Source organism: Rutilus rutilus (assembly GCF_951802725.1).
Source record: "Rutilus rutilus genome assembly, chromosome: 21".
NCBI classification, from domain to species: domain Eukaryota; kingdom Metazoa; phylum Chordata; class Actinopteri; order Cypriniformes; family Leuciscidae; genus Rutilus; species Rutilus rutilus.
This window is the reverse complement of record NC_140226.1, coordinates 11,408,523-11,419,133: the sequence shown is the minus strand read 5'-3', so window position 1 is coordinate 11,419,133 and position 10,611 is coordinate 11,408,523. Positions and strand designations below refer to the sequence as shown.

The 10,611-nt window shown below is 37.4% G+C and overlaps 2 protein-coding genes across 3 annotated transcripts; one reads left to right on the top strand and one right to left on the bottom strand.

Annotated features, from left to right (window-relative positions):
• Positions 1-106: 106 nt before the first annotated feature.
• Positions 107-5,718, bottom strand: srp54 (signal recognition particle 54). 2 transcript variants are annotated; one of them, XM_084392726.1, is made up of 17 exons: positions 5,620-5,718; positions 4,957-5,077; positions 4,736-4,837; positions 4,562-4,653; positions 4,391-4,475; positions 4,115-4,219; positions 3,939-4,005; positions 3,789-3,846; positions 3,545-3,695; positions 3,280-3,428; positions 3,094-3,194; positions 2,885-2,971; positions 2,690-2,763; positions 2,488-2,596; positions 1,157-1,327; positions 967-1,062; positions 107-761 (listed from the first exon to the last, which is right to left on the bottom strand). In XM_084392726.1, exons 3-17 carry the CDS (start codon positions 4,811-4,813, stop codon positions 670-672), a joined length of 1,515 nt encoding a protein of 504 aa, XP_084248852.1. In that variant the 5' UTR covers positions 4,814-4,837; positions 4,957-5,077; positions 5,620-5,718; the 3' UTR covers positions 107-669. The 2 variants fall into 2 exon arrangements, with proteins under 2 accessions (XP_084248852.1, XP_084248853.1); XM_084392727.1 differs by lacking the exon at positions 5,620-5,718 and adding an exon at positions 5,293-5,567.
• A 397-nt stretch (positions 5,719-6,115) lies between these two features.
• On the top strand, positions 6,116-9,266 carry LOC311280532 (uncharacterized protein). Its single transcript, XM_084392725.1, has 8 exons — positions 6,116-6,311; positions 6,857-6,978; positions 7,065-7,203; positions 7,292-7,413; positions 7,679-7,789; positions 7,885-7,991; positions 8,417-8,516; positions 8,646-9,266. Exons 1-8 carry the CDS (start codon positions 6,215-6,217, stop codon positions 8,766-8,768), a joined length of 921 nt encoding a protein of 306 aa, XP_084248851.1. The 5' UTR covers positions 6,116-6,214; the 3' UTR covers positions 8,769-9,266.
• The last annotated feature ends 1,345 nt before the right edge of the window (positions 9,267-10,611 follow it).

Genomic DNA, 10,611 nt, shown 5'->3' with positions numbered 1-10,611 from the left:
TATCAAGCTGTTGCTTTGTCTGGATTTCAAAATGTACATAAACAGTGAAAGCATTTGACATGATGACATTTCAGCATAATCAAAGAGGATAATAAGACAACTGCTGTTAAAATGTTGCCATATAAATTTTATTATAACGTTATGACAAAAATATTGCCACGTACTCTTTTGCAACTACTGTATTCATCTCTGATACAAAGCCAAAGCTTTTCTATGGCAAACCAAGAAATCAGAAATAGTCAATTATACAATAAACCATGATTTCTACTCATGAATATATTATGCTATGAAGATGGTCATAGCAATTACTGTAAAATCATATAACCTTTACGGCTTTACCTGTAATCCAGCTTAGAGATAGTAAAAGTCAGTTGTCATTTTTGTTGACAACTTTTGTGAAGCACTCAGATGCCTGTGTGTATATTTGCCAAGATGAACACTCTCTGACATCACAAGACATCTCAGGAAGCAACATTTCTTCTAACAGTCCCCATTTTTCTGCTCCAGAAAGACTGGGCTTTACATTTAAATGAGTCTTTGTTAAATGGTTTACACCTTTTAAAGAATTAAATTATATGTGGCAAGACACAGAAATCAAACCATCTTCATCTGCCCAGGTTTTGTATGCTAAAACCATCATTTGCATCCTTTGTTTAAAGGATCAGAGGTTCACATGTTGTTAAATCCCATCATGCCTTTCATGTTGCCAGCAGCTCCCTGCTGAAACTGCCTCATCATGGACTGCAGTCCAGCCATGCCACCTTGCAAATAAACAAAGACAGTTGTCTTTAAGTAAAGCTTTTACAACCATAAGCGATATTCAAAGATCCTTACATATCTCCTGATGACATGATATTGAAAAGTGCATTTTAAGTAGGTTCTTGCATGCAACATCTTGCCCATCTATAGTAAAGTCGATGGTCAAGCAACAACTAAAGCATGTTATGGTTTTAAGGAAGCTCATACCCATGTGATGAAGCACTCTGGGATCCATCATTTTAGCCATCTGCTGGTTCAGTTTCGCCATCTGTGACGGGTTGACGTTCTTGGACATGTCCCCTCCTTCAAAACAATGATACAATGAGTCACTGATTTTTTTTGTGTTGAATGTATCATGTTTGGCTGGTTTACGAGCATTGGATACAAATCACTCAACCTTTAAACAAGCCTTTGATGCCTCCCATTTTCTTGACCATCTGCGCAAACTTTGTGTACTGGGTGAGCAACTCTTGTACATCCCTGGTAGCCACTCCAGATCCCCGGGCCACTCGCTGGATGCGGTTGGGCTGTTTACTGAAGAGCTTGGCGCCATCCTTGTTGTCGAGTTCTGAGTTGAAAAAACACAATGTTAACTGAACCGGTCAAGTTCAGAACTATGCCTAACATTTTCCAATAGAGTGCTGCGGACGTAATGTCAAAAACCAAAAGACTAATTTGCCAGCAGTTCCCTCAAGATTTTTCAATGGGTTTTTATAATGTTTTTCAATATATGGAGTAAAATAAGGTCTGTGGTAAACAACTTGATACTTGGATGCTTTGTTCTACAATGCAAATTACACACACATCTAAAACACGAATTTTGAAGCAGCAATGTTTATTTAAAAGAATAGTTCACTTAATTTTAATTCTATCATTTACTCACCCTCAAGTTGTATCAAACCTGTATGAATTTTTCTTCTGCTGAACACAAAATCATATTTTGAAGAATGTCAAGTCAATGGGGTCCATCAACTGTCTGGCAGAGGTGTAAAGTCCAGGGGTCAGAAAGTAAAAGTCCTTTCACTAATTAGTATATCTCCTGGCTGAAAAACTGTGCTAATTAGCAAATCCAGATGATTGGAACAAAATACTGAGGAGGACTTTTACTTTCTGAACCTGGACTTTACACCTCTGCTGTCTGGTTACCGAAATTCTTCAAAATATCTTTCTTTTGTTTAGCAGAAGAAAGAAATTCACACAGGTTTGGAAAAACTTGAGTGTGAGTAAATGACAGAATTTTCATTTTTGAGTGAACTATTCCTTTAAAAAACATGTTTCTGATAAGTAACTAGATAAGAACATTTGGGGTGTGAGTGTGTGCAGTTTACGTTGTAGAACAAAACATCTAAAGCCCAAAGTATGCTTCGTTTTTTTTAACGTGTACGCTATTAAAGTTGTAACGTATGCATACAGTCAAAGGCATAGCTGATTTCGAGTGTGAACGCTGGCAGTCGACACAAGAGCTCTAGAAATTTCATCTTGTTCCTGTGACTGTGCTATTTTCTCCAGAAGTTATGACCAATAAAAATATCTTCTTATTCTTTTAAACTAAAGTTGAAGCTCTCTCATAACCCCCTTACAAAAGTGCTTGTCAATGTGGACATTTGTTGTTGTTGCAGAATTAATCTTCCGGGGTTTGATGTCACGCTTGAAGCACTTTATTTAGGCTAGTCAATGCTTTATTTACATATAAGTTATAAGTATTAAAAGAATTTAAAAAGCACATACCCTGGTCATTCATGCTATCCATTATTGTCATGAGTTTCTTTAGTCGGGCCATAGACTCCTGTTCATTTCCTTTGCTCATGAAATCTGTTCCAAAGCCTGGGATCATGCCCTAAAACAAACAAAGAAAAACAGAAATTGTGAGAAAAGAACTACTCTGTGGGTAATCATAATTAGACATCCTTTCAGTTAAGGTTCGCGTTACCATGATCTGACCAAAAGGTCCCATTTTCATGATGTTCTGAAACTGTTCATACATGTCCCTGAGTGTAAACTGACCTAAGAGAGAGAAATGTCACATCTGTTAGTGAAAAAGAAAAACACTGGAAAATACCTTATTGTCCAAAAAATGGCATTGAAAACACAAAAATACACATTCTTATAGAAATGTTATAGTTACCATGTTTGAGCTTGTCAATTAGCTCCTCGTTGTCATCAAGCTTTAGTTCGTTCACTTTGTCGATCAGTCCCTCAATATCTCCCATTCCTAGAGGAAAAATAAGAATTGCAACATAAATAGCACAGTTCCAACGACAATCAGATGTTTGTGCGTTTAAATCTTTTATCTGAAGGTTTTGACAGAAGCTCAGCAGTATTTTCAAACCTTACCGAGCAGTTTGCTTATGAAGGGCTGAGTCTTGAAAGGCTCAAAGTCGTCAATGTGCTCGCCTGTGCCGATAAATATGATGGGACTCTTTGTGGCCGCCACACTGTAAACATAAATTGTCTGTCAACTCTTTAATTTATTTACTTTACTAAAGTGCTGAAAGTACAAAGCATAAAGTGTGTACTTACGCACTGAGTGCACCACCACCCTTGGCATGGCCGTCCAGTTTGGTGACAATAACAGAAGCCACATCTACCTTGTCTTTGAAGGCCTTAGCCTGAGCCTCACAAGCCTGACCAATGGAGGCATCCATCACATACACTATGTTGTCAGGTTGCTGTGGGAACAGACAGTAACAGCCACAAAACATCAAGCTTTATTATTATTATATCATTTATATTTTTCTATCTTTATTGCTTTATTTGATCAAAACAGAGGACGTCTTTCTCTTACCACAGCATTTGACACCTGAAGCATTTCCTCAAAAAGTGAGTCTTCCTGTTTATGTCTACCACTAGTGTCCACAATGATTATTTCAAAGTTTTCTGTCTTGAATTTTTCCACACCCTCTGCAGCTATGATCACTGGATCCATTTCTGTGTAACTATTAAGTCACACCAACATGAATCAATGATTAGGTTTGGTGAACAAATGCAACTGTAACAAGAAATAATATAGGAAATTACGCTTTTATTACCTCCCATAAAAGGGTATTCTGGCTTTTGTTGCATTTTGCTTGAGTTGGTCGAAAGCACCTTTAAAACAAAACAAAAAAAACAATTAGACTTTTTAGTCTTTTTAGAAAGTATTAGTGTGCAAACACATGTAAAGACAGAGTGGACTTTACCTGCTCTGAATGTGTCGGCGCATATCAAACATGTTTTCCATCCTTTTCTTTGGAAGTAGTATGCCAACTAATAAAAAGGAAAAAGAGATTCTTGCTTGTGTGATTAGCTGTATAAAAAGAGACGTATAATCTAAAATGTCTGTAAAAATCTGGGCAAATACTCAAGAACTGCTCACCTTTGAACATGTTGTGGTTTTCCCACTGCCCTGCAGACCCACAAACATGATAACGTTGTTCTTTCCCTTTGTGGGAGTCCAGGCTTTGACTCCAGGATCCACCAGCTGCAATTAAAAGCACTCAGTATTCATCTTATAGAATACATTCCTATCATCTAGCGGTCAATTCAATTTGGTTTAATATTATTTCTCTCCTCCTTTGAAAAATAGAGATCTCCTGAGCAGGAGATCAGAGTCTCCTTGAACAGAGACAAAAAAAAGGAAACAATTACTTACCTTGACAAGTTCCTTGAAAACAGCATGCTGGATCATTCTTCTCTTGTTCAGCCCAGAGGCCATCTCCTCCAGATCAATGGCTGCCCTGAAATCATAGAGTGGTTATAGAGAGAACAGGCATTCTATAATAGGGAATTTACCATTAAAAAGACAAAAACTCTTGTTACATACTTGACATTTTCTCTAAGCTGCTTTACCAACTTGATATTCACATCAGCCTCCAGCAGGGCAGCACAGACTTCCTTGAGCATAGCATTTAATACCTAAGGAAAATTGTAAACAAGTTAGCATTTTATAACGGACCACGATGCTTAACAATCCCAAAATGCATTATGTTCACTGTACCTCCTCGTTGATAATGGTGGCATTGCTCAGAGACCTCAAAGCTGAGGTTATTTTCCTCCCAAGATCAGCTAAAACCATTTTTGCGGTTAAAGAGCTGCCAACCTGCAACAAATAAAAGAGAAATTGATTTAACAGATGACCAGCTTCCAGTCACAAAGCCATTGAGTAGGACTTGAGTGATGACATTACAATTGTAATTGATCTAATGTAGATTTCCTTACTTGTTATGAGAATGAGACTTTCCAATGTGATGGGGGTTTCCCCCAAAACAACCCTCCTGTCACTGCTCACTCTGAACTTTGAGACTTCAGTGGAACCAGCACAATGATGTTTTCAACCTCTCTAGGCAAACACAAATCAGAAAATGTCAAACAAATATGGATGAGCTGTTATGATATTACCAGCTATGCACTGTACGATTTGTATAAGTATGGAACATTTTAAGCCATGTATCGGGATTACATGACTACATTTGACTACAGCGAATGTTGGCACACACATGAGTATTTAAACTATTATGAAATCATTATATTATAAATTCTAATGTTTGTTATTACCAGCTATGGACTGTACGATGTGGATGAATCTGGCATTTTTAAGCCATGTATCGAAACTACATCAAAACACAAATGTTGGCACACACGAGTCTTTAAACTGTTATGAAATCATCATAGTTTTATATTATATATTTGAATGTCTGTTAAGGCTGACTTAAGCTCTATGCTGAAAAGAGGCCAAGAGAGCCGCTGTAACCCGCACAGCCGTTGTTGATTTACTTAAATACAGGATTTAATTCATGTTTAAGTCAACCCCATGTCAGTTTAAAACGTTCGACGTCCGAAATATTAAGATATAGATATATGTTTCGATTAAACATTACTTACCTAAACTCGCAGCAGCTGTTTTTCGGCGAGTGGAAAAGCGACTACAAACGTCATCTAACCCCCAACTTCCCGTGACGTGACTTTACTTCCGTGTAAAACAAAAGTTCGCCTTTTTTATTTGAAAATATTTTTTTTGATTATTTATAGTTTAGATTCGTTTTCATTCACTTAACTTGCGTGTCATATTTTTATATATCTGCGTATATAAATTAGAATATAAATTTATTCCATTATTGTTTCTTTTTAAAATATCCTTTATATTAGAGATGTTGGTCATGAGGCAAAATTATGGAAGCTTGTGTTAAGGTGGCACAGCAGTAGATAAATTTGATTCCAACATAAAACAAAATGCTAAAAATGTTTACCTTTAAGAGTCATTCAAAACGAATTAAGGCGATTTAAATTACAAATGGAATTATCACCTGGAATATTTTATAATATCAGGCTGATGTTCACAAAAATGTAACGTTCTACCTTAAACAAGACTCTTCCCTCTGATTCTACCGCAGGCTCATACGTGTTGCTCAGTAGTAGTAGCCTATGCAGGCAACCTAGATTGTGATTGGCGTAAAATAAGTATCAAGAGCTTGAATCGATGAATTTTAACGAAGCAAAGAATGAAATTCTGCAGGTGTTTTCAAAGACGGAGAGGCAACATCTTCCAAAACTCCTAGAATGGTTGAAAACATCTGGTAAAATCAGGAACTTTTGTTATTGTCTTGTTAGGTGAAGATTAGATTATGTGCAAGATGTAAGCATGTGTTCTTATTAGACTTAATGCTAAAACAACTTAAGGGCAAATCATTGTTGTCAATTTTTAGATTTTGGGCTATTTTGCTTCCATAACTTGTCTTCGTTCAGGCCAGTGGAAAGAATACATCCAACATACACATTTAAGTGTTTATTTTACGACACTTTATTTATTTGCCTTTTTAATTACAATGCATAGGCCTGTCTTTCAATAACAACATCTTTAATGGGCTTTTTTAATATAATTAAGTTTTGATCCTGGCTTTATGTAATGTTCACATATCTGTTCTGGAAATTTGTGCAAATTGTGCATATTTAATGCCCCATTTGCATATTTAGACATACTATTGCTTACTTACATTAACACTTTTGCAATAGTTAATGTAACTTAAGTATACAGTATATTAAGAACATAGTGTTATCTATTTGTTAAAATGTTTACCCTAATATAAATCTTTCTATAACAGTTTTTCATCTACATTTTTAGGTGATCTGGATGATTTCCTGTTGGATAACCAAAGTGTTATTCTTCAAAGTATTGCAGAGGACCTAAGGACTTGCCTTCCACTGGAGGCTATGTGTCCCTCAGAGACCATGGCTATTCGGAAGGTTTGTGTATTAGATTTTTAGTATTGTGCTCTGGGATTCACAACTACATTTCATTGTTAGATCCTAAAGCACACTTTACCTTTTAGACTCAACAGAAACCTCATCCCACTGTGCATGTAGATGCATTCTTATACGATGAGGAAACTGTAGATTCATTGTGTGAGGAGGGAAAAATGAGTCGCAACTACTGCCTCAACTGTGGATCGCACAGAACAGCACCGTTGGGTAAGTGTTTGCATGGATACTTTGCTGTGTACATAAACTCGTGCAATAAAAAGCAACATCATAATATGCAATTAATAATTTTTCAAAGAGTTCATCTCACATTCATTCTCGATCCCGGAGCTCCAGTTCCTATTCCGCAACGTTCTTCCAGACCTCACAGGAAAACTGGTGGTGGATGTGGGATCTAGATTAGGAGCTGTGCTATTTGGGGTAAAGTGCTGATGATGTTTGTTTAAGCACACTTAAACTCATTATCAATTGTGAATTAAGTGATGTTTATAGTATACTGAAACAGTAACAGTCGCCCTGGGGCAACCAGGGGTTAAGTGCCTTTCCCTACTGGGTTTAAACCTGCAACATTTTACGTACCAGCCCAGATCTGTATCCACTAGGCAACACCAGCTTTTATCTTTCTTTTTAAAACATGGTCTGACTCTGATGATACATTATTGCCTCTGATTTTTTCTCTTTTCAGGGCTACCTTTACAGTGCAGCATCTCAGCTTATGGGGGTTGAAATAAGTTCAGAGTTTGTCAAGCTTCAAACTATGGCTGTACAGAAATATGGCTTCAGTGACAGAATTCAGGTAACTGATCATACCTTTTTATTTTATTTATTTTTTATGATCATTGTTTTGTTTGGATAGTATGTTTAAAGAGATGTTCAATGTGCCCTACATAGGTGATTCATGCAGATATCCGCTCTCAGGCTACCTTAGTGCAAAATACAGACGTTTTGATCATGAACAACGTTTTTGAATTCTTCATGGAACCAAGTGATCAAATGCAGTAAGTGCCAAACCGTGATTGTACTTACGAACATGCAGAGATCTTATTGAAATAGTGCATAAATAAATGTGTTTTTTTATAATAAACAAATGATATATTGTGCGTGCATAATTATTATGCAAGTCGATAGAAATACTATATATTATCCAATACTATAGAATTTGCATGTGTGACCATTGGACTAGATATGCCTGTGTTAATTATTATATATAATATATATATATAACAATTATAAATCACTTACAAATGATGATATACAAAATTAATAGTAGTAATTAAGATTGATGTGGTTTGGAATTGGTAAAATGTACTTGGACAAAAAAATATAATCAGAGTATTGACTTATGTATAGTATTGAATAATTAGTATAGTAATTGTGTCTTAAATAAGGTTTACACTAAAATTAAAATTTTTTTATTTTTCAGAGCTTGGCTGTTTATTAATAAAAATTTCCGAAAGAAAGGTGCACTGTTAGTAACTGTACCCGGCATTCAAGAAGCACTTACTCTACTTCAGGATGCTGTTGTAAGAAGTCTGCTCTGTCTCTGATATTACTGTATTTGTCTCCTAATTGTGTTTGGCAGTATAATTCAATACATCAATCAATCAAGATTTGATGAAACAATTCTAAGTTGTTGTTTTTTTCTTTCCCAGTTCCTAGAGAAATTAGCACTCAGCCAATGGATAGAGGAAGTACAACTTGATTACACTGTTTATCTAAAAAATGACACAGATCCAGATTCTCTCAAGCAAATCCATCTTTATACAGTACTTTGACCCTTAAGCCGAACTCACGTCGTAGGCTGTGTGTACTCTTCGGCGTACCCTGATGTGCACCTCTCCAAAAATGTAACAACGCGTCAATTCTACGCAGACGCAAGCGCTGTGATTGGTCTACTAGAATTGCACGTCAACGCGGACAACGACGCAGAAGTATAAATGAAAACCAACGTGTTGCCTACAGCGTAGAGGCTCCGGCGAAGGTCCGACGCAGAAGTATAAATCAACCTTTAGGAGAGAAAGCTCTGGACTCTTCTGATGCACTTGAACAATGAATACAATTAGCCTGAGTGAGGTCTTTAACAGGATATATTTAATTTATCATACAACATCCTGTTTTAGGTGAACTTTAATTTGTCAACTTTTTAAAGTTATACTTCAAACTGTCTGTTTATGTAACTAGCCATACATGTCAGATAATCTATGTCATGTTATGTTGGCACTGCTGCATTTTAAAAAAGTCCTTATTGAGTGATAATAAATATGTATTCCTTTATGTGGCCTCTTCCTTGGTTTGGTTTTGTTCTAATGCATTTCTGTGTTACACTCTTTCTGTTGAAAAAAGGAAGTAGGGGATGTTTTTTTCTTTTCGCTCGAAGAAAAGCTTTCTTTTCGCTAGCAGAATTGTGTGTGTGTGTGTGTGTGTGTGTGTGTGTGTGTATATATAGTGGGTACGGAAAGTATTCAGACCCCCTTAAATTTTTCACTCTTTGTTATATTGCAGCCATTTGCTAAAATCATTCAAGTTCATTTTTTTTTTCTCATTGTACACACAGCACCCCATATTGACAGAAAAACACAGAATTGTTGACATTTTTGCACATTTATTAAAAAAGAAAAACTGAAATATCACATGGTCCTAAGTATTCAGACCCTTTGCTCAGTATTTAGTAGAAGCACCCTTTTGATCTAATACAGCCATGAGTCTTTTTGGGAAAAAACTCCAGTTCTGTCAGGTTGAATGGTAAACGTTGGTAGACAGCCATTTTCAGGTCTCTCCAGAGATGCTCAATTGGGTTTAAGTCAGGGCTCTGGCTGGGCCATTCAAGAACAGTCACGGAGTTGTTGTGAAGCCACTCCTTCGTTATTTTAGCTGTGTGCTTAGGGTCATTGTCTTGTTGGAAGGTGAACCTTCGGCCCAGTCTGAGGTCCAGAGCACTCTGGAGAAGGTTTTCGTCCAGGATATCCCTGTACTTGGCCGCATTCATCTTTCCCTCGATTGCAACCAGTCGTCCTGTCCCTGCAGCTGAAAAACACCCCCACAGCATGATGCTGCCACCACCATGTTGAGACTGTATTGGACAGGTGATGAGCAGTGCCTGGTTTTCTCCACACATATCGCTTAGAATTAAGGCCAAAAAGTTCTATCTTGGTCTCATCAGACCAGAATCTTATTTATCACCATCTTGGAGTCCTTCAGGTGTGCTTTCATGTGTCTTGCACTGAGGAGAGGCTTCCGTCGGGCCACTCTGCCATAAAGCCCCGACTGGTGGATGGCTGCAGTGATGGTTGACTTACTACAACTTTCTCCCATCTCCCGACTGCATCTCTGGAGCTCAGCCACAGTGATCTTTGGGTTCTTCTTTACCTCTCTCACCAAGGCTCTTCTCCCCCGATAGCTCAGTTTGGCCAGACGGCCAGCTCTAGGAAGGGTTCTGGTCGTCCCAAACGTCTTCCATTTAAGGATTATGGAGGCCACTGTGCTCTTAGGAACCTTAAGTGCAGCAGACATTTTTTTGTAACCTTGGCCAGATCTGTGCCTTGCCACAATTCTGTCTCTGAGCTCTTCAGACAGTTCCTTTGACCTCATGATTCTCATTTGCTCTGACATGCACTGTGA

What these genes read in the sequence shown, in the direction of transcription:
- srp54 (XM_084392726.1), bottom strand. Translation starts at nt 4,813, where the DNA reads ATGGTTTTAGCTGATCTTGGGAGGAAAATAACCTCAGCTTTGAGGTCT. An exon ending in CCACCATTATCAACGAGGAG is followed by an intron (nt 4,654 to 4,735) that starts GTACAGTGAACA and finishes AATTTTCCTTAG; the next exon opens with GTATTAAATGCTATGCTCAA. An exon ending in CAGCTTAGAGAAAATGTCAA is followed by an intron (nt 4,476 to 4,561) that starts GTATGTAACAAG and finishes CTATGATTTCAG; the next exon opens with GGCAGCCATTGATCTGGAGG.
- LOC311280532 (XM_084392725.1), top strand. Translation starts at nt 6,215, where the DNA reads ATGAATTTTAACGAAGCAAAGAATGAAATTCTGCAGGTGTTTTCAAAG. An exon ending in TAGGAGCTGTGCTATTTGGG is followed by an intron (nt 7,414 to 7,678) that starts GTAAAGTGCTGA and finishes TTCTCTTTTCAG; the next exon opens with GGCTACCTTTACAGTGCAGC. An exon ending in GAACCAAGTGATCAAATGCA is followed by an intron (nt 7,992 to 8,416) that starts GTAAGTGCCAAA and finishes TTTATTTTTCAG; the next exon opens with AGCTTGGCTGTTTATTAATA.